Source organism: Colletotrichum scovillei, assembly GCF_011075155.1.
Source record: "Colletotrichum scovillei strain TJNH1 chromosome Unknown Contig00002, whole genome shotgun sequence".
Taxonomy (NCBI): Eukaryota; Fungi; Ascomycota; class Sordariomycetes; order Glomerellales; family Glomerellaceae; genus Colletotrichum; species Colletotrichum scovillei.
In genome coordinates, this window is record NW_023336260.1 from 1,563,108 (window position 1) to 1,583,745 (window position 20,638).

A 20,638-nucleotide genomic window follows, 5' to 3' on the forward strand; every position below is an offset into this window, starting at 1 on the left:
GAGAGTCATGATCCTGCATGTGAGGCGCGCATCAACACTTCTTCATTCGACGGGGTGTCAAGAGAGCCCTGCTGTGCTGTAGGATGTGTTGGGATGTTTAATGCGTGCGCATGCGTGTCTTTCGCGGTGATGAATCTGCAATTCCCATTCGGGATCACCCAAACGGGGGTAAATGTGAGAGGTTGGATTTGGGGGAAGAAGAGGGGTGCGGGCGTCCAGTGGTACCCAATGGGAGAATGCAAGCCAGGCTGCTCTGTCGATCGGAAATACAGGAGACCGATAAGATTGGTTGCTATTCGGGGGTTTTCATTTCCAAGTTTTCGTCTTGTTGTTGTCCTTCTGTCCTATTTTGCCCATAAGGATGGTGTGCTTATTCTATTTGCCCGATTGAGAACGTCGACCAAGGAGGTATGCGTTGTACCTTACCATACCTACGTAGTCGCCGCCAAAGTCACAACCAGGGGTTGGGTTACAACACACTAGAAGAGAAAGTTCCATCAGTGCTTTTTCTCAAAAGTGACATACCCCAATGCTGTTCCAACGCAACAGTTGAAATCTGACCAGAGACACACCATGGTGGGTGATACAGAGACTGCGGGCTGCTGGATCGGGATGGTGTGTAATGGCTTGACAGGGGGTATGGTTCACTTTCAGGTTCGGATTTTGAGTGCACAGCAGGCTCCGGATGGGATTCTTGGAAACGAAGGGGGTAGCAGAGATGACGGCAGCAAGTGGGTGTGCTGCACACGTGGGTTCACATCACGGGAACAGGTACGGGGTCGTGCTGAACCAGACAGTCCACGGTCGATGACGATTGATTCACGCCTAGTGAATTCATGGTTCCGAATAACATGGGTGTCGGTGAAGGGATGAGGTGAGATGAGGTGAGATTCCTCGACGAGAATCAATGTTGCGGTGTGTTTTGCGGTCTAAATCAAGCTTCATGTCCAGAGTTGTGGTGTGGTGTATCGGCGACGGAGTAGTCGGGACGCTGGGGCACTTGAGGTGTCGGTGTGTGCTAATTAGTGTGCCTCGTGGGAAAACTTGTTCGTGGCTCGGTTTCTGCTCTTAGTCACGGCTACCATCTTCAGAGGTGTTTCTAGCCTTTTGAGCCGGTCCCAGGCGCAATCGTCTTACGTGCTAGTTTGTTGATGGCGTCGTCTTAGGTCCAGGGGGATTGAGGAGCCGTGACGACGACGGTGTGTTTGAGGCCCGATATAGCACTCGGGCTCTGACGCGCGCCTCCGCCCGGGAAACTTGGTCAACGGACGCCTCGTTTTTTCCGTCATGCTTTTCAGGCCCATCAGCCCGTACTGCCCAGGTGGCTTCCTTCAGCTCCTGATGCTCTTCTTCCGCGCGAGGCTGCCTGGCTCCTCACTAGCCTCGACGAAAGCCACGCCTTGGATTCATCAAGGTATAGAAGGCACCCAGCATGCCCGCCTAGCACGAGAGCGGGAAGCCGATGCGGCGCACTGACTCGAGAGAAGGCGGGTTAAGCTAGATGGCCTCGATTGCGTTTTGCTTTTTTCCACGTGGGAGAAGGGCGGGCCGCCTTGGTCTGGCAGCGGTGCAGAATCTCTGGTTTCTTTTTTCTTCCCGAGATGCGACGGCGCCGTGTTGGAGAATGAACGGCGCGCTTTTTTGGTTTGGTAGTATCGTGGTAGAAGTGGAGAGCGTCCGTCATGGCCACCCGGCAGGCAAAGTGCGGTGTGTCGTAGAAACTGGTTGAGTGGACATCTTGGGACGTCGGGCGTTGGCCGCCCCGGCCGATTGCGGGATGGCGGGGATGAGGGATGAGAGGAGGGGGGAGACCGCAGGATCTACGGTGCTTCTCGGGGTTACGAGGGTATGAGAGGCCCAAGAAAGAATGGGAGGGGGGGCGAGGAGGGGCGGATTTGCCCAGATTTACATGACTCGGTTATCGGGGTTGAGCCTTGACGGGATGATGTGCTTTTTGCTGAAGAATTTCCTCGGGAAGACCAACCCGGAATGCTTAAAACGACGTATGGGTGACGGGGACGTGGCAGGTGATATGGCAGGTGACAATAATGGGGCGATATAGGACAGGGGAAATGCTGACTTGCGGCGCAATGGAACCTGTTGGAGCAACAAGTCCATTGTCAGATGTGAGGAGCTGGATGCCTGCAACAAAGGTAACTAGTGCCTGTTTCCATGTTTGCGCCAGATTGTAAGCAAGCCTGAAAGTGCAGTGAAATGCCTCGTAACCGAGGTACTTTGCGCTGACTGCTGTGTAATCTGTTTCTAGGCTCCCGTTCGCCTCCGGAGTGACGACGCCAGGAGGGTCGGATCTGAAAGATCGGGGGTCACGGGGGACGGCGGGGATGTTGGGTTATGCCGAGCAGAACCGGGCGTGGGGGCCCTTCTCGAGGATATTGGGAGGCTGGGCTGCTCGGTCTCGGGAGCCACGCTTGCCGCAAAGACCGAGATGGTGTCAAAATGAGACGGAGTGCATGTGAACGCCTCGCCCTGACAGAGTTCTGACAAGTCAGACAGATGTGTTCGTCACCAGTCGTTCTAGACTGGTGCCATAAGCGGCCGCATGAGCGAGTGTCCCCAAACATCCTTCCTGGCTGACGACTCTAGCCAGGCGACAAAGTTGACGTTGAGTAGGTGGTGGTGTCCGACTGTCATCCGTCGTCTGATGTTGGCCGCCATGGTTGGTCAGTTATCAGATCGAGACATCCCTGAAATGGTGGGCAGAAACTTCGACTATCGGAACATGCGTTGGTCCGTTGTTTGGAGGTCCGTGGCTTGAGTTGGGATATCCAAGTACCAGGCATTCCGGCAAATGGTGAGCCGCGTTATCTTCTGGCTGTGGTCTCCAACCGATTTGCGTGGCAAAAAAGGGGTGTTGTGATTCATTGTCTTTCATGTTGGCTACTCATGCGAGTAGAGATTGATGCGACGCGAGCCTTTGCAAGTGGCTGGAGAGTTCCAATGTGTTGGCAGAGTAGCACCTCATCTCCCAGGACCCCCTCCACCATGGCATGAGTTGGAAGACAGGGCGCACCCCAGCCTATGGGTTGTGGCGTTACTTCCAGCAATGCGAATTTCGGTCGACAGAGTCCCAACTGCCCTTTGTCGCGATGACATGGAGATACATGCAGTGGAGTCGACATGGATTGCAGGATGTATTCGAGAAATTTGCCATATCGGCTCATATTGGCTTCCCAGTCTACGGAAAGCATCTGTTTCCTCGTGTCGAACCTTATCCGTAAAGGTTGGACTGGAATGACGATAAGCCCATGATCAAATTCTTCGACGTGGCAGCGAAACAGTGCGGATGAGTCTGGCTCTAGTCAAGATGAGCTTGATGCACTCTAAGGAAAGCTGTTCGACTGCCTCCTACGTTAAGCCAACGCAAGGGTCTGCTTGGAGGTAGTTCAATTGACCGTCTGACGAGAGACCGTATGACGGAAAGCCCTAGAACCATATCAATTCGTCAGTGTGGCGTGTTCCTGAAGGTTGGGCTGGTGGCTTGCGGTACAGAAATTCGTCGCACGCCGAGTTTATTGTGTATAAATGTTCCGTGGTCGTTTGTTCTAACTGTGTGCAGACCAGTGTATGTCGTTCTTGAAACGGCGTGGAGGTGGCGAGAAGGAGCCGTAGACTGAGTGCGTAGTAATTCGTTCTCATCTGCCTAGGATAGCAAGCAATGCATGCTCATCGCCAAAGAAACGGTGCACGAGAAACAAGACGGAGAAACCTCGTAGGTCAAAGATTGTAAGAGGAAGTGTGCGTGATGCAGAAGCGAAGAAGAGAAGTTGCTGCAGCCAATATTGCATGCGCCAATGGCCGATGTTATCCCAAAATGATTGCACAGTCAGGTACTACTAGGCAGGTACCTTACTTTTAGGCAGGTAAAGGAAGGCAGGCATCATGCAAGGGGTAAGGTAGGAGCGATCCATGTCTACCCGACCTTGGTCCTTTCCGCATCGGAACGTCATCTTTAGGTTTTGCTTGAAGAAGGAAACAAAATTCGACCGTTCTTTCCCCAGACTTTTTCGAGGTGGGACGATCCAGAAAAAAAGGGACTGCACAGCGTCTGGCGCCTGCCGCCTGCTTCTAGAACCAGAGGAGCTTCTCGGAGCGTATTCCGATTGGTTGCGGCAGGTCCCGTCGCAGATCCCCCTGCGTCCCGTCTTAACACGTGACGCCATCTCGACCCGGAGCTCCCAAGACACGCAGCCCAAGTCTTCAGGGAATCTGACACATGCAGCAAACTGTCCCGTCCAATCCCGCCAGATCACCATCTTCACACGCAGACCAAGTCAACACGGGTGTTCAGCATGAACGGGACATCAATTAGCGGGAAAACATCACTCGATGCTGGTACGAATTCCACTCCCGCTCTTGCTAGGCGCAGCTCATATCTGACCCTGAGGCAGCCGACTATGATCCTATCGAGCACCTAAACCACCTCTTTCCACATCCCTCAACCGTGACCTCAATCAGCCGCGTTTCCGATACACTACAGACCCATAAAAATGATCTCGCCGTCGAAATCTCCAGCCTCGAGGTCGCCCAGGCCTACGGTCCCGATTCGAGCCTCGAGCGCATGCAGTCCGCCCAAGCTGAACTCGCCCAGCTCTTCCGCAAGATCGAGACCGTGCGATCCCGGGCAATCCAAACCGAGCAGAACATCACTTCCATGACCGCCGATATAAAACGATTGGATGGCACGAAGCGGAACCTCACATTGAGCATGACCGCTCTGAAACGACTGCAGATGTTGACGACGGCATACGAACAGCTGAGAGGCTTGGCCAAGACGAGGCAATACCGAGACTGCGCAAGCCTACTTCAAGCTGTCCTGCAGCTTATGAAGCACTTCAACAGCTACAGGAGTATTGAACAGATCGCCACGCTGAGCCGAGGCGTTTCGGAGCTGCAGCGGGAATTGTTGGAGCAGGTCTGCGAAGATTTCGAGATTGCGTTTGCGAAGGGAGAGGTCGCACAGCGCAGAGGTACACTGATAGAGGCCTGTCTGGTCATGGATGCCTTGGGCGACATGGCTCGGACGCGACTGATGAACTGGTACGTCAATACGGAACTACGCGAATACCGCCAGGTGTTCAGGGGCAACGACGAGGCCGGAAACCTGGACAATATCGGCCGCAGGTATGCATGGTTTAAACGCATGCTCAAGACTCATGAGGATGAGCACGCCGTAATTTTCCCGGCCCATTGGCGCGCGAACGAATTGCTGGCCATGGCTTTCTGTGACGGCACTCGAGATGATTTCAGGGGCATCCTCGAAAGGAGCATGCGCAAGACGGATGGGCAGAAGATTGACGTAAACCTTCTCCTGAGCTGCTTACAGGAGACTTTGGACTTTGAGCATGGCCTAGAGAGGCGGTTTGCCAACGAACCGCGCGCCAGTATCGACACCCTGAGCTCATCCGATGACAGAGCGTCGAATTTCCATGGTTCGATTTCAACTGCTTTCGAGCCGTATTTGAGCTTGTGGGTGGAGTCGCAAGACAAGCAACTTGCTGCAATGATACCAAAATACCGAAACCAGCCTCTGCTTCCGGAAGACGAAGAATTTTCTACGCAAGCCGTCATTTCCTCAGCCATTGAACTGTTCCACTTCTACAAGCTCACATTATCCCAATGCGCCAAGTTATCTACGAGCGACAGATTATTGGACCTTTCCAAAACGCTGGCAAAGTACCTCGACGAATACGCACAACAAGTTCTTCTGCACATCTTGCAAAGGGCTGGACCTCAAGGTCCGCCAATTCAAGACGTCATTTTGGTGTTGAACACGGCAGATTTCTGGTCTACGAATACTACCCAGTTGGAGGAAAACATCAAAAAGCGCATCGATAATGAGCTTGTTGGAAAAGTTGACCTGTCATCACAAGCCGACGCCTTTCTTGGCGTGGCCAGCGCTGCTGTGCTGACGTTAGTACGTAACGTTGAGATCGCCTGCGAGGGATCTTGGCGTGAGATGCGTAACACAGGCTGGAGCACCATGGAGACTGTGGGCGATCAAAGCTCATATGTTGGTGAGCTTCTATCTTCCGTGAACGGCAAAGCCGAGGAGATACTGGGCCTTTTGGTCAAACAGCAATATGCTAGAGCATTTTGCGATAACCTGGTGGACCATCTTGTGAACGCCTACATTAGCAACATTGTACAATGCCGCCCAGTTTCCGAGGTCGGCGCTGAACAGGTACGGGTGCACCACACACAAGCCCCCATGCATATACTGACGGCCCTCTAGATGTTGCTTGACAAGTATGTTTTGACGAAAGCGTTCGAAAATCTCCTGTCATATCACAACAAGTCTTCGTCAACACCACACTCGGCTCCAGCGGGCTATATCAAGCGAGTGAATCAGACAATGAACCGCATAGACCCCCTCTTAAAGACGCTGCAAGTCCGCCCTTCGCCACCAGAGGGCTTGGTCCAAGCATACCTGATCCACATTGCCGATCGCTCCGATACCAACTTTAGAAAGATTCTCGACCTCAAGGGCGTCCGCAAAGCCGATCAGGGCCACCTTGTGGAACTATTCGGCATCCACCGCGAGGGCAACCTCAGCGACAAACTCGTCCAGCAATCTCCGCTGCTCACGCCGTTGATGGCAACCACAGGACTCGGCAGTTCCGGTCTTGGGGCCATAAACGCGAGTACCGCTCTCACAAGCGCCAGCAGCGCCATGCCCGGGTTGCCGAGCAAGTTTGACGCGACCTCGTTGGGCGAGAAGCTTCTGAGCGCGGCGAGGGACCTGGGGCAGGGAACCGGTCCGGGCGGCATCGCGGGTACGGAGAAGGCGACCATGAATGAGAATCTCAAGAACTTTGGCAAATTCTTCCGGAGGGACATTGGAGGTTTCGGCGCGAGGTTTGGGAAAAGAGACGATAGCGCTGACGGTCAGCGGTGATGTGATTCAGGATCAACGATGAGCAAGCATAGTCGGATAGATGGTTCAATAGGATGGTCTCCATTGCCACAGCCACTTGAAAGCCCTTTTCGTCGTGTCATTCAATGACTCCCTCCCTTGGAGTAGATATTCCCACCCTCATCATCACAACAACCCATCTCATCCGTTTCTTCCTCCCCCCGTCAATGGCCCTCAATCCACCCACTCACCTCATATAAATCCTCCTCAACCTCGCGCAGCAGCTCCGAATACCTCTCAAGGCAACGGCGATTAATGCCATCGACTCCCTCGGCACCGGGGAGAAGCCCTTGGGCTCTGGGGTTCACCCAGCGAACAAACGTCTCCTTGTCTTACTATGTCAGCTGAGGTCCATTACCTCACAAACGGCCCCCGTTCTCTGTCACGCACGTTCATCGTGCAAACATCGTCAACGAATACGAGTAGGCAAGCATGCGGTTCTAAGGAACAGGACTGCCTTTAGGTTGTGAATAACGTGAACACCCGGCCCTGTAATTTTGCCACCGTGTGGCAGGCAACGGGCGGACAATGAGCCATTCTATTCTCTTCTACCTTATGCCTTCTTTTCTTAGCCTTTCAAAGCATATGGTCGCTTATCTCCCTGTCTCTGGTTCATCTTGGAATTAGGTGACACTACCTAGTATAAAAACGCCTAACCTCACGCAGCCGTTTTGAACATTCCCCAAGGTGATTAATGCTATCGACTCCCTCAACCCCTCAGCATGTTCTTGCAAGAGGGTTCAAAAGCTAGGAAGTCCCGTCGAGCAAACAGCTCTTTATCTTGATATACGGTTCAAGGTCCATTATATATCAACGCCCATTGTTCTCCGTGACGTACGTTCATCGTGCAAATATCGTTGACGAATACGAGCGAGCGAGCGAGCGGGCGGGAAATGGTCCAGAGGACTTGATCCTTCCGAGATTTCGATTTTAGTGGACGGTCTTGATGATAAAGATCTCCTACTCTGACGAACCCTCTTTTCTCGAACTCCTTAATAGGAATCAAATTGAGGTAGTGTCATGTCGGGCGCATCGTTTGGTGATGAGAGATCTTTATCTGATAGCTTGTGTCCCGTCTCTTATGATCACAAGGTAGTTGAGTACGACTGTTGACTATCCCATGCCGTTTCCCGATGGCTCGCACAAGGCCGTCAGCCTTTGCCCCTTCTCCTGTTGGTCCAGAATCTACTAGACCTACCTGGACTGATATAAATACCGCCTAACCTCTCGCAATCATTCAAATGAATTACCAAGGCAAACCGATGATTAATGCCATCGACTCCTTTGCTCAAGCCTTGTGATTCCATGTCCTGTCTGACCGATAGTGAGAATTTGCCATATTCATGTCGCTGTTCCCGGAGATCATTCTAGCAACAACTATCTCTTTATCTGAAGATAACCACCGTCATCTTTCAGACACGTTCATCAATTCAGCAATCGTTGACGAATACGAGCGGGGATATAAAGCATGATGAATAGGGATGCTAAGTGTGACGAACGAGAATAGAAAGCATGATAAATAGGAATAGAAAGCGTGATAAATGGGGACACGAAGTATGAGGAATGGGGATGTAAAGCATAACGAACGGGGACATAAAGCGAAACGAATGAGGGTACGAAGCGTGACGAATGAGAACACAAAGCTTGAAAAAGTGTTATGGTTCCTTCAGGCAAACCACCTCTATTATTTCAACATACAAATGCTTCTCTCATTATCTGTCATGACTCGCATACGCATAGCAGTTGCGTAAAGGGGATGGAAAGCTTTGATGAAAAACGTGCCATTCATGCTTTGTGTCCCCGTCCATATTTGCTAATATTGATCATGATGATAGACATACAGGAGAGACTTGTAAGAGATACTGAAATAAGCTCCTTTAAACGCTTCCGAAGGATCAGCTACCCTTCCCTAGGAACCAGCTTATCACGTCTTTGCAAGAAGTACTAAATAACGCCTCCTGGAAGAATGGCACATTTAAGAGATAAATCATTTCATCATCAGCCCATTCGGGAACAAGCGAGAAGGAACCTGGGCAACGCAGAACGTTCATGATGAAATTAACCTTAGGAGGCCGAAGTTCCTCCTAACACAGTTGACACAGAAAACAATCACAGAGGCTAAGATATAGGAGTAATTTGAGAGAAGGGGTGTAGTGAGCCGCAGGCCCAACCACGATACAACGTTGAATTACTATCATGATTATATACGCTTAATCCAACGAGTAGTGATACGGATGTCTTTCCCTTTGGATACGAGTGGAGTTCGTCAATCATAAGCCTTTTGTGAGCCAAGTCTCGGTTTCGCTCGCTGACGCAGGCTAGATTGCTCATAACCCTATCGCCTAAGCGCGTCTCTCGATAGCCCGAGTCGTCGGCTATGATCAGCCGGCTAGGCCGTTGGCCCCCATGCCTAGTTAAGCATCTTGCCTAGGGTTCATTCAATCGGTTTCTTGCACCCTCTGTGAAGGTACTTCCCGATGTGATGCAAGAGACGCTAGCCAAGCCCAAGTCCTTCTAAGACGACTTCCACACGTTGCTATCCAACTTCTCATCAGGCACAGCGACAAAATCCTGGCCCTCGTCGTTATCACTACCGTCGAGCGACCCATCATAAGAGCTGGTCTGCCACGCCGACAGCTCGTCCACGCGGCGGATGCCCATCATCCACGAGACGAGACCGCGAGGCACCCAGCGGCCGACGAAGCCGTAGACGCTGGCGCCGAGACCGACGCGGACGGTGCCGCTGGTGATGGACCCGTCAATGACGTCAAAGACTGCGTTGTGGAGGTGGCGGAGGGAGCTGCCCTTCAGACCGCGGATGCGGCCGGCCGAGATGGCGGAGGTGCTCTGCATGACAAAGTTGCGTCCGTAGGCGTGGCGGGCGTTCTCGGGCCACATGAGGGTCTCTGTGGCGTCGGCGTCGATGCCGGGTCCGCCTTCGAGGAGACCTCTCTGGGAAGGGTGGGTGTGCTTGGCGGGCTGGAAGCCGGTGAAGTCGAAGGTGCCCAGTTGCATGTGGGTCACGGGGATACCGAGGGGTCGGAGTTCTGCCGTCAAGACCTCGGTGAAGGCTGATAGGGCGGAGGAGACGGTTGCTTCGGGGGCGTGGAACGGGGGGTTGATGGAGGAGATGATGGACGGCGTGAAGACGAGGACCTTTGGCGGCGTCCACTTCTCTCCGGGCGGGCTAAGGCGAGTCGTCAAGAGCGGCAGGAAGGCTTGGATGGTCAGGATGGGGTGGAGCAGGTGGGTGTTAAAGAGGTCTGCGAAGCTGGAGGGCGGGATAGTGGCGATCGGTGACGTTTGGTAGTTGAGCGACGGGATGAGGATGACGGACTTGAGCTGTAGGTGGTTGGGCCTCGTCCGCGGTACCGGGGCGTGTGGTGATTGAAGGTACTGCGCGAAGCTGTCGATGGCAGCGCCAGCTCTGGGAGGCTATTGCATACGTCAGTGAAGGCCTAAACTGCATACCGACTCTACTCACATCCGTTGTGTCAATGGTCAAAGGCAGAATGTCGGGCCTTGCCAAGCTGTGCACCATGCTCTCATCCTCCTCGGCGTTGCATACGATGTAAACAATGAATCCTCTCCTCTCGAAATCGAGTGATAGCGACCTTGTCAAGGGTAGTGTCGGTGAGCCTGCGATAACGACAACCTCGAGACGGCCGCCGTTCCTAGCCCGTTTCGCCCGGCGCGTCTTCTTGCAGAACCTGCTACTCCTGTAAGATCGGTATGCCACGACTCCCACGACGGCGACGATGGCACCGGTCAGCAGCTTGTGTTCCTTTACCCAGCCGTGCAACCTCTCGTACCGGCTCATAGCTATCACCTCGATAGGAATATGGCGGACGGGGGGCTTCGGCCGCACCGAGTCGGGCAGCCATTCTGAGGTGGAGAGCGTCTCTCGTACGGCCTGTGCAGCCTTATCGACGGTAGGGTTGATGAGGTTGGCGAGGTCGTCGGAGTAGCCCCGGATCTTGTTGGGCAGTGAGGACAGCTGTGGGAACAAGAGGGCGGTGTCAGTAGAGCTCTCGTGATCACAAGCTTGGAGGTGTGTTGGTGTGGGGGCGGATGATGCTCACAACGTCCAAGAACTGCTGGTCGTCCGCTGACATCTTGTCGGTTTCAACCCAGTTATCAAGCCAAGAAGTACTGCTGGAGAGAGGAGTGTTGAAGGTTCCTGATCTTTGACGTCCAACAGCTTCTGGGGAGATGGGGGTCAGGTAGCTCGACTCTCAAGACGAGGTCAGGTAAGGTAGGTCAGAAAGTGGACTCGCGTCGGCGGCAAAGAAAAAAAGGTCAGCGACAGACCGCAAAGAGGCAAAGCACTCGAGACCAGCGCAGCAGTGCAGCTTCTTTCCACCCAAAAAACGACGTGGGGAAAAGCCTCCGCCGTGTGTGGATCCACCCGTTGGCGTTTCACTGGCTGCAGCAGCACCGAAGGGTCCGGGCTTGACCCGGCCACCAGCGGTGATTGGTCGACGTCATCGCCGAGCCCACCCGTTATCGACCGGTACCCGTGTACCGTGTACGTACCTCGAGCTTTGTTTTGTTTCCCGCCGGCTTGCAACGTCACTGCCGATGCCGTCCACACCGATGCATGAAATCCCATTTCAATATCAATACCCATCTTCAAGCAAAGCCCCCCCTTTTGCGCCCCTTTCCACATTGATGTCAGTGTTCGGGGCATAACAACAACATAGCCCATCATTTCTACTCCGTACTGAGAAGATTGATTCACGGTTGCAACAGCTGTCCATGTTTTGTACCAACTCCAATTTATGCATTCATCATTTGCTTCATACATCTATCTCCTTAGCCCCATCTGATGCTCACCAACTTGATTTAGTCGATCAAGTCATACACAGCTCATGAGCTGACAGGTCTTTCTGCCAGAGCCCTGATACAGCCGGCTCTCAGAACACAAGACCCTTGGTCTGCTTCATCTCCTTCAAGTTGTAATTCTTAATCATGAAAATAGCAATGAACCCAAATACCATCACCGAAGTTCCAGCGGCAAGCATCCGCGTCTGAGCATATCCGTATGCGTTCTGGATAGCAAGTCTCTCATCGCTGCCCACGGGATAGCTCAGCTGCGTATCGAGGTCCGCATAGATATCCGCCAGACTCTCCAGCGCAGACTCGGGAAGGTTACGCTCCAGAGCCTTCTCGAACGTGTTGGTCCAGATGGCCGCAGAGATGGTGTTCCCCACAGAGCCGCCAATGTTGCCGCAGACACTCAGGAGCGCGAGCGCGGCGGCGACGTGCTGGTGGTCCACGGCCGCCAGGATGGCGACCTGCATGCACAGGATAAAGACGCTGCCGCCAATGGACGTGAAGATCTGGCACATGACCAGGTATCCGACGCTCTGGCCTGGCTGACGGAAGTAAATCATGAGCCCCTGGCCAAAGGTATACAGCGGGACGCCGACCATCAAAAGCCAGCGGAAGCGGCCCGTCTTGGAGATGGAGAAGCCGACGATGAAGAGGAGCACGCCCGAGACGACGTCAAAGGTGTTGCCGACGTAGCCGGCGTTGGAGACGGAGAGGTCGTTGACGACCTGCAAAAAGGATGTGAAGTAGCTGTTCCAGCAGTAGTAGGCGACCTGGTACGTGATGTCGAGGACGCAGACGCCGATGACGGTCCTGTCGGAGAAGAACTCGAACTTGAGGAAGGGCTTGGGCGCGAGGTAGAGCTCGTTGAGGAGGAAGAGGGCGAGCACGACGAAGCCCGTGACGATCATGGCGATGATGTAGGCTGATTTCCAGCCGTCTGGGGCAGTGCTCGCGAGGGAAAAGGGGAGCAGGAAGGTGACGAGACCGCAGGCGAAGAGGACAATTCCCAGGACTGAGTAAAGATAATCAGCAATGTCCTCGAGGCTCGAGCAATGGCGGAGAAGAAGCCCTCGTTCGAAGGGGAAGAGAAAACATACCATCAAACTCGATCAGACCCCACCAAACATTCTGCACAAAGCTACGGCCGCTAGGCTCGCGCACCAGCGTACCGCGCTTCTTGGCCTTGTGAATGTTCCACTTCAGGATGCTGTACATGGGCACGGCGACGACGGGCAAGACAATGGAGAAGCAGCCAAAGCCCCAACGCCAGTTGACGTTGTTGAGGAAACCCTCAGCGGCCTTGGGGCCGGCGAACGCCGTGATGATGTAGGGCGAGGAGGTGAAGGCGAACGCCAGGCCTCGGTTCTTGACGTGGGTCGAGTCCGCTGTGATCACGTCGATGCTGTACGTGAGACCGGACCAGCCAACTTGCCAAAAGACCTAGAGATTTCCTGCATGAGTATTTTGGTTGTTTTCTCTTTCTGTGCGTGGATTTGGCGATCAAAGTGTGGGAAGGAGTTTAGACACTTACGGTAGCGGCACAGTACGTGGCGAGGTTCTGGCTGGCGGCCAACATGATCATGCCCAGCGTCGCGAAGAGCACCATGAGCAGGAACCCCTCCGCTCGACCCCAGAGATCCAGAATCTTGGCCAGCGGGATGTACACCGAGGCCGTCATGGCGCTGGACACAATGTCGATGACGGGGAGGAGCGAGTGCGACTCAAAGTCGCTGGCGGCATACGGTGTCAAGCTGGACAGCACGGAACTCTGAAATCCGTTGGTGAGGTACAGAAACCACATACTGCACAGGGGAGGAAATCCCCCTAATATCAGTCATGCCGTTCCTCATGATGCGAGTCTCACATTGGTATGCGAGAGCTTCGAGGGAAAGAGTCCTTACAAGATGAAGATGGCAATCAGCGAGTTCTTGCCCCACGTCAAAGTCAACGCCTGCGCCAGCTTGACACCATGCTGAACCTCCTGGCTGACCCTCTGCTCCTCGCCCGGCTTCTCGTCGTCAGGCGGGATCTCACCCAGTTCCTTGTCGTCAATGTTGTTGGCGGTTTCCGGCGCCGTGGTGATGGTCATGGGTGAGTCGTCGACCGGGGCTGGCTTGCGGCCGAGGGCCTCACGAAGCTGCGAAATCACTGCCATGATGCGTTTTACACCAAAGACACACAAAGTGAGAAGCGGCAGAAAGAGATTGATGACCAAATACAGAGTAAGAAGAGAAAAGCGGCCGGTGGTTTGGGGGGGTTCGCCTCGTAGTTAAAGACCCTTCCAGAGGAGGGCGCAAATACGTGCCGCCTTTCTAGCGTGCCACTTTTTGCGACCTCGCTAAGTTCTACACCATCCCATCGCGAAGTTAGCGGCCGGAAGGATTCAACTTTGACCCACGCACACCACGTCCCCCTTTCAACAGCAGGCTATGATCTGATAAGATGCGGCTACTCGTCCATACTTGCAAAGATCAGAGTTGATTAACGGGCACACACACATACACACCACCAGCGCGCAGGAGACCGAAGTCGGGATCGTCTAGTGTACTTTCTTGCGCCCAGGAACCGAGAGGTCGGGAGGCGACCCATTATGGCGTCGGATGAGGGGCCAGACAGATCATAGGATGGGTGGTATTGGGGTGGGAAAGACAAGACGGAACGGAAGAGGCCTGGGGGACTTTTTGCGAAGGATCCTGCGAAAAGCACAAAGCAGCTGCGGGCTTGGCGAGAGCAGACCGTAGTGCCGGGTTCCCGACACCATTTCAGTGGGATGGGTGGGTGAAGGATACTCGGGATGGTGTTATCTGATTGATTAGATTAGATGGGCCAGACTGCAGACTTGGCCGGACTTGGCTTTGCGGGCCGGGGCGCTATCGCGGAAGGGGTCTGGCGCGGGGAGCTATTGGTAAGAGGGTATCCGAGCAGGAGGCAACAGAAATTTTTTAAAGTCTCATCGTTGGGTTGCGCGGTTGCTTGGTGAGCTGCCTCTAGAGTCTAGAGGGAGCCTGACTGCTGGGTCTTTTCCGAGGTTAGCTCACCGGATGTCTCCCAATGACATCTCTACTTCTCAGTGCTTTAGCAGCTGCCCTCGCACCTGGATGCGCCAGACGACCTGGTCTCGGCCTCACGACTTGGGACCAGGAAACAATGTCAGCCCCGGACAAAGGTTTCCGGGAGGGAATAATTGATATTTGGTTTCTGGCTCGCACGAGATTCTCCCAAGCAACGCAAACATGCCCCGGTCACATCTTGATGAACTCTTGGCTTCCCAACCCTACGAGCTTTTGGCCCCCAGTTCTTGCATGGCAAGTCAAAGCTTCTTGGCAGATGGAGACCCAGGACCACGCGCAGCAATGACCGTAGAGGGCCTTTTTCTCTGAGATAAATCTTTAAAGAAGGCAGGCATGTGAGTCGCGAGTTGGCGGCAGAGAATTCGCCGGAAGATTACGGGCTCATAAGGAATGGGCTACCAGCGGGTCCTACTCCAAGCGAACGTGATACTTCCCTCTAGTAGACACCCATTACGTTATAAGTCCGAGAGAGCAATCTCCTAGTCTCACTCTTTCCTGAGGCCGGCCTTGAAGAGTTTTTGCCTCTGGGGAGCGTCGGTCGGTGTATTCGGTATTGCCTTCCGATGAAGGCCTTCTAAAGGCGTCAGTACCTGAAGTTAGTATCTTTGCTCTCTATGTAGCGATGTTTGATATGTCGAAAAAATAATCCAAATCCCAAATCTGTTGACTGATTCAACGAGATTTCCGGGTCGTCTTCGGAACGTGGGGTTTTAGTTCCGCCCAGGTGGCGTGATCTGGTCATTTGGTGCTCTGGGATCCCGCTCCTTCAAGAATGTCAGCATTCACCACGTCCGAGCCTGGCAAGCTAATTGTTGAGCGCAGGACTGTGGAGATGCTCTTGCTTTCGTTTATTCGTATAAGAAGATAAGTAGACAACAAGACGAGGGGCAAGCTATTTTGGAAGATGTATCTTGGGTGTTTACTGGCTAGGAGTTCGAAGCAATGGGATGATCGATAGCTACATGCCTCAATGCTCCCAGAAAATGCCATTTTACCCATTGTTCTTCGTCTTATCTACTTTATAAAACTCTATCAGAGCCACCCCGACTACGTTTCTTTCTCTCTACATAAGCCTAAAAACTTGAGGCAGGCTGAATAACCCTTCCTAGGCTTGAGTGTGGTCCCTTGATCTCGACACCCGTCGAGGCCATGTCCCCGACGTGTGGTCAATAATCCCGAATCTTGTAATCTCAAGACACTCAAGCCCTTTGAGGGCAATTTTGAGAAGGGTAATGTAATCTGGTCGGAAACTGGGCGAATGGCCGACTTCGGGGTACCATTCTGGACAGATACTCCGGGATCAGTTATCAACTCGTAAATCACCAAAGAAGTAGGTCACTTAGGGAATCCCAGCATCTTAGAAGGGACCTGAGATGTTGGTGAAGTGGCAAAGGGGTATCGATATTCTGGCTTCTTATCTCCCACAAATCTAGGTCCCCTCGCTTGGTATATGGGTCGGCTTCCAATCTGCTATAGCTCGTCTTGCGAGTGATTTGCGTGATCGGATACCCAAAAGCTTGAGTACATGAATTCTCATGACCTCCCATCTTTGATATGTGCCTTCGTTTGCTCCCATGCCTCTTACATTTTCTCTCTTAAATTCCTTTCTAGTTCGCCCCGAACTCTGTCTCCATTCGATGCGAAACGACGAACCGTCATTTGTCCACGACATACCTAGCATTGAGCTTTATTTCTGAGTCCATGAGGTGTAGTGTGCTTGAAGTTGATAAGCTCTAATCAAATCTCCGCAAGTGAGCCTACTCCGTGTAAATGCTTTCCTTACTCATCTTTCTATGGTCAAAGCAAAACGTGGCTGGGATCTCGGGTCATCTCGATTCTCTAGAATTTGGATTGAGCATTCTCAAAGAAGCATCAAATCGGTCGTTGCAACACTCGCAGAGCTTCCGGTCAAAGTGCTGCAACATAGACTTGCAGATTATTTGGTGCAATGATACTGGGAGTAGGATTGCACTTCAAGCCTACCCGTACATTCTCATCACGCTGACACGACCATGTCGGCTAACTATGTTGATCATCTTTGATGTCAGCCTTGTAGAAGCCTCTATAGCTACTTTCTGTAGTATTCATCACTTAATACGAAGGTGTGCCCTACGGAACTGTCGTAGGTACGCGGCTGCCGTCTTTTTCTGTCTCGAAAGACTCTCTCCAGACACGCGTATCCGAACACACTAGAGAAGCCGCCAGATCACTAATGATCTAACCAAAACATGCAGCCACAGGCCATCATCACCAAATCTGGACGCATATCTGGCGGCCAGGGATATGGGCAGAACCAGACATCTGGCTATTGCCAGGAGATAGGATCGGTAGTTTGAAAATGTACCTTTGAAGTATGTTTTAGGAAGTTGCGCTGAAACAAGCATTCTGGGACGAATCATCTGCTGAAGTCTGCTTTCATGCCTCCACGGACATTCGCCTCCTGATACCTAGCATCGAATACCCTCAAGAAAGAGCCATTCCCAGGACACACCATTGCACTAAGCAGCTTTCTTGGTGTCATAGTCCTTCCAAGACGACGATTGGGACCAGTTTACGTCTCTATAGGGATGATCTGGCCACCACGTAGTGCGTTCAGTCCCGATACCTAAATACGCAAAGCAACATGGAGACATCGTCGCGCTTCAGCGAAGTCAACCTATCCAGTCACCTTCCTCTACTCTGCAATTCTTTGCGCAATTTCAGTGCTCTATGGTAGTACGTGGCAAGTCAAAAGCGGTAGACCATTGCCTACTCGTAGATATCAAGGTGTCTTCCTCTGAGGTCCGCCGCGGACATCAACAACGTCTCCTTGCCCTTGACCTTTTCCAGGCATTCTGAGCATGAGCGTTGAGTCTGAAAGGTTTCTTCCTAGCGACGCGAAGCTTCTCAACGGCAAACGGGAACGACGGCATGGCACTTTCTCTGAGTGCCATCCCGCCAAGTGGGTGACAAAATCGATTTCCTGTATTCATCTTCGTAAGTACCCCTTTTACTACTCATGTCATAATTACTACACTTTCTATTAAAGTCCCTCTTAGGTATATACGTAGAGAAATATACTATATTTGATAGATGTTAATGCTAGTGATAACAGCGGTGGAACTGCTTGTCGCATGTGTCGAGCGGAAATCGATTTTGTCACCCACTTGCCCGCCTACTAGAGAGAGCCTCGACAAGTAGGGAGCAAACTCGACGAGGCCAGTGGCACATCTTCCCAAGTCGAGAATCATCCAGACAGATTGCTTCGCCATATATAATCAACTTGATATTGCCAACCTGTCTGAACTGAAATTCACCAATGATCAACGTAGGAGTAAAGCTCAAGTGGTGCAACTTGGTCTCGACATCAGGAAGAAGGCCATGACGTTGACTCGCACATCCTCCGTTCTACTGTCTTATCCAAGCATCAATATGCTCTTCATCTCCGCCCGAGGACATGGAAACAATCGGCGCCTGGACTCAGTCAGCTCCATACCCCAATCGAAGGAAGGCGGCAGAAGCAACCCTCCCTTCTCACCCTCGTCAAATACCCTGAAACCTCCTGAACTCTCCAGCATCACACCATCCATGGGTTTATTGCCCCTTAACCACAGGCGTCTTCTATCCACGGATATCGATGCAAGGAAGTGTCCATCACCACACGCAAGAAGGAAGTATGGAACTCGGTCGGTTTCTTCCCAAGCGTCACAGGTAGCGCTGCCGTACATCTAAAGTAGACCGTCCATGATAATTCGCCTTAGGTAGCCCTCCGGTGGACATGGGATGCCGTCACAACCGTCAATCGAATAGCAAAGCATCTAAAAAGCGAAAGGGCAAGAGTCTAAGAGTCTGCTGCCCATGATAGTTGCCATACCTGATGCTGGCTGATTATTGAGCCACGGCTTCCTGAACGGAGTCACCATCCGCCTCCCACAGATGCCGTCCCTCTTCGAAGGCCAGGCACTCCACATTGGACTTCCATAAATAACACAGTTTGCGTGGATGCCCGTACTCTGTCTGTACCACGTCCGCAATCTGCTGATACCAATAGCATAAACTACTCTTCATACACTCACATATCCATCATTTCACATCGTCAACATCAACCAGCGGTGAAGCTGTCAGGACTCAGAAAAGGGGGGGTCCGCAAATCATTACCCCGAAAGCATTGTCGAGTGTCGACAACCCTCCCCTGATGCTTCCTCATGCAAATCTCGGCAGCATCCGCCCTCAAGGGTCCCCGAATAGGTATTCCGTCATCTCGCCTCGCCCTGTTGCTGCACGGGGTTCGATTGTGACACTGTGAGTTCCGCGTGTCATGAACAAAGTGGAAACGCAATGCCCAAAAAATGACAAGTCTATCGATAATTCAATGTGTTCGTAAGGCAAAGAAAAGAAAACGAGGCTTCTGCGTGGCGGTCAAGAAATCAAGGGGCCAGATGTTCCAGGGATATGCGAATAGAGTTAGGAAAACGTGACTAGCTAGGCGCTCGCTTCGTGATATCTCTGCTATCAATAGCATCGATAATATCCGTACCTTAATCCACCAACAGACGCAGTAAGCAGTGAAAAAAACACTTTTTTGGCCATGCCTCCTTGCATCAACAAAGAACCAATTGCTTTTTGGGGCCGTCCGGCTGCCTTAGGCCTCGTGCTCGTGCGTGCGGGTGGCTGTTCGGAACGAGATTCCTAGTATAGGGCGACTCAGAAGGGGGAACGGAGATGACAGCCCGATTTGAGTCCGACGTTCTCTTTTTTTTGAGGCGGCGGGCTGGGCTTCGACATGGGAATATCGATGCCTCTGCGGCCTGCCCATCGCGATTTGCTGGGGGGAGTACAGCAACGCCAACGGCCGAATTGAAAGGCTACCTCGAAGGCTCGATTCGCTCAAGCTCCCAAGAAACCCACTTGCACTCTGTTGGTTGAATACGAATCGCCCGCCTTGCTTGCTCCTGAGTCGTTCCCCGGTCTGGTGATCACAGAAAATCGAACAATGACTTAATAAGCCAGACGGACTCCAATCCACTTAAGTCCTGTCACTCCGCCCAAATTCCCCAGTATAAGCAAATGCGTCTTTTGGTCTCTGGACCAGCCCGCCGACGCCGAAGTAACGAGCTGGAAGTCTGGGACTCTCACTCGCCGAGACCCGGCCATCCAAAGTATCGCGCAATCGGAGAATTAGGGCGGAGTCTTTTCCCCCCAGGGCCCCAGACGCAGGAGATTGTAGGCCGCAAAGAGGGATTGACGCGATTTGAGCTAGGCCTGGGGCTGGTTCTGAGTTCATGGCCCAGTGGCCAATGGGCGGCCTTGGACAATGCATTTCGCACCCGTCCCAGGCGTCCCTATGGCCGTATTTCCCAAACAACCAGGCATGCCGTTCGCGCGAAATCTTGTTTTGCGTGCAGGCTTACGGTGGGGGAGCCAGGCGATGCGTGGTGGCTTGCAGATGCGAGAGTGCAAATCTGCCAATTCCAGCTCAGGGCCCCCGTCCAGTGTCAGTCCAAGGGGGCCGCCTAGTCGGCTTGTGGGAGCCGTGTCGCGCGGAGATGTGGAGGGGAACGCGTAAAGTGGTTTTGTTGTTCTCTTGGGTCTCCCTATTGAGTCCTTTCCTGTGGCCCTGTGGGAGGGTGTTCGTCGCCAACTTAGCGCGTGGTTGGTGTGCAACTCGGGCGAGGAATGGAATGGGCTTTTCGGACTAGTTCTAATTTCCATTCGAGATCTCGAGGGGAGACCCCTGGGAATATTGAACAACTGGCAGACACAAGCAATCAAACTGCCTGCTTGCAGTAGAAGCAGGTGCTAGTGTGAGTGCCTCTGA

General features: G+C 52.8%; 3 protein-coding genes across 3 annotated transcripts; 1 reads left to right on the top strand and 2 right to left on the bottom strand.

The window, feature by feature from the left end:
- The first annotated feature begins 4,131 nt into the window (after window positions 1–4,131).
- HER10_EVM0013393 (uncharacterized protein) lies at window positions 4,132–6,989 on the top strand. The gene is made up of 3 exons (XM_035482754.1): window positions 4,132–4,353; window positions 4,410–6,202; window positions 6,254–6,989. Exons 1-3 carry the CDS (start codon window positions 4,311–4,313, stop codon window positions 6,914–6,916), a joined length of 2,499 nt encoding a protein of 832 aa, XP_035337867.1. The 5' UTR covers window positions 4,132–4,310; the 3' UTR covers window positions 6,917–6,989.
- Window positions 6,990–9,072: 2,083 nt separating this feature from the next.
- HER10_EVM0011872 (uncharacterized protein) lies at window positions 9,073–11,225 on the bottom strand. The gene is made up of 3 exons (XM_035481286.1): window positions 11,017–11,225; window positions 10,419–10,931; window positions 9,073–10,369 (listed from the first exon to the last, which is right to left on the bottom strand). Exons 1-3 carry the CDS (start codon window positions 11,047–11,049, stop codon window positions 9,449–9,451), a joined length of 1,467 nt encoding a protein of 488 aa, XP_035337747.1. The 5' UTR covers window positions 11,050–11,225; the 3' UTR covers window positions 9,073–9,448.
- A 625-nt stretch (window positions 11,226–11,850) lies between these two features.
- On the bottom strand, window positions 11,851–13,983 carry HER10_EVM0008056 (MFS siderochrome iron transporter MirB; the record flags this gene model as incomplete). The annotated part of the gene is made up of 4 exons (XM_035477592.1): window positions 13,672–13,983; window positions 13,302–13,572; window positions 12,868–13,210; window positions 11,851–12,782 (listed from the first exon to the last, which is right to left on the bottom strand). The coding sequence occupies exons 1-4, from the start codon at window positions 13,923–13,925 to the stop codon at window positions 11,851–11,853; spliced, it is 1,800 nt and encodes a 599-aa protein (XP_035337417.1). The 5' UTR covers window positions 13,926–13,983.
- Window positions 13,984–20,638: the final 6,655 nt, after the last annotated feature.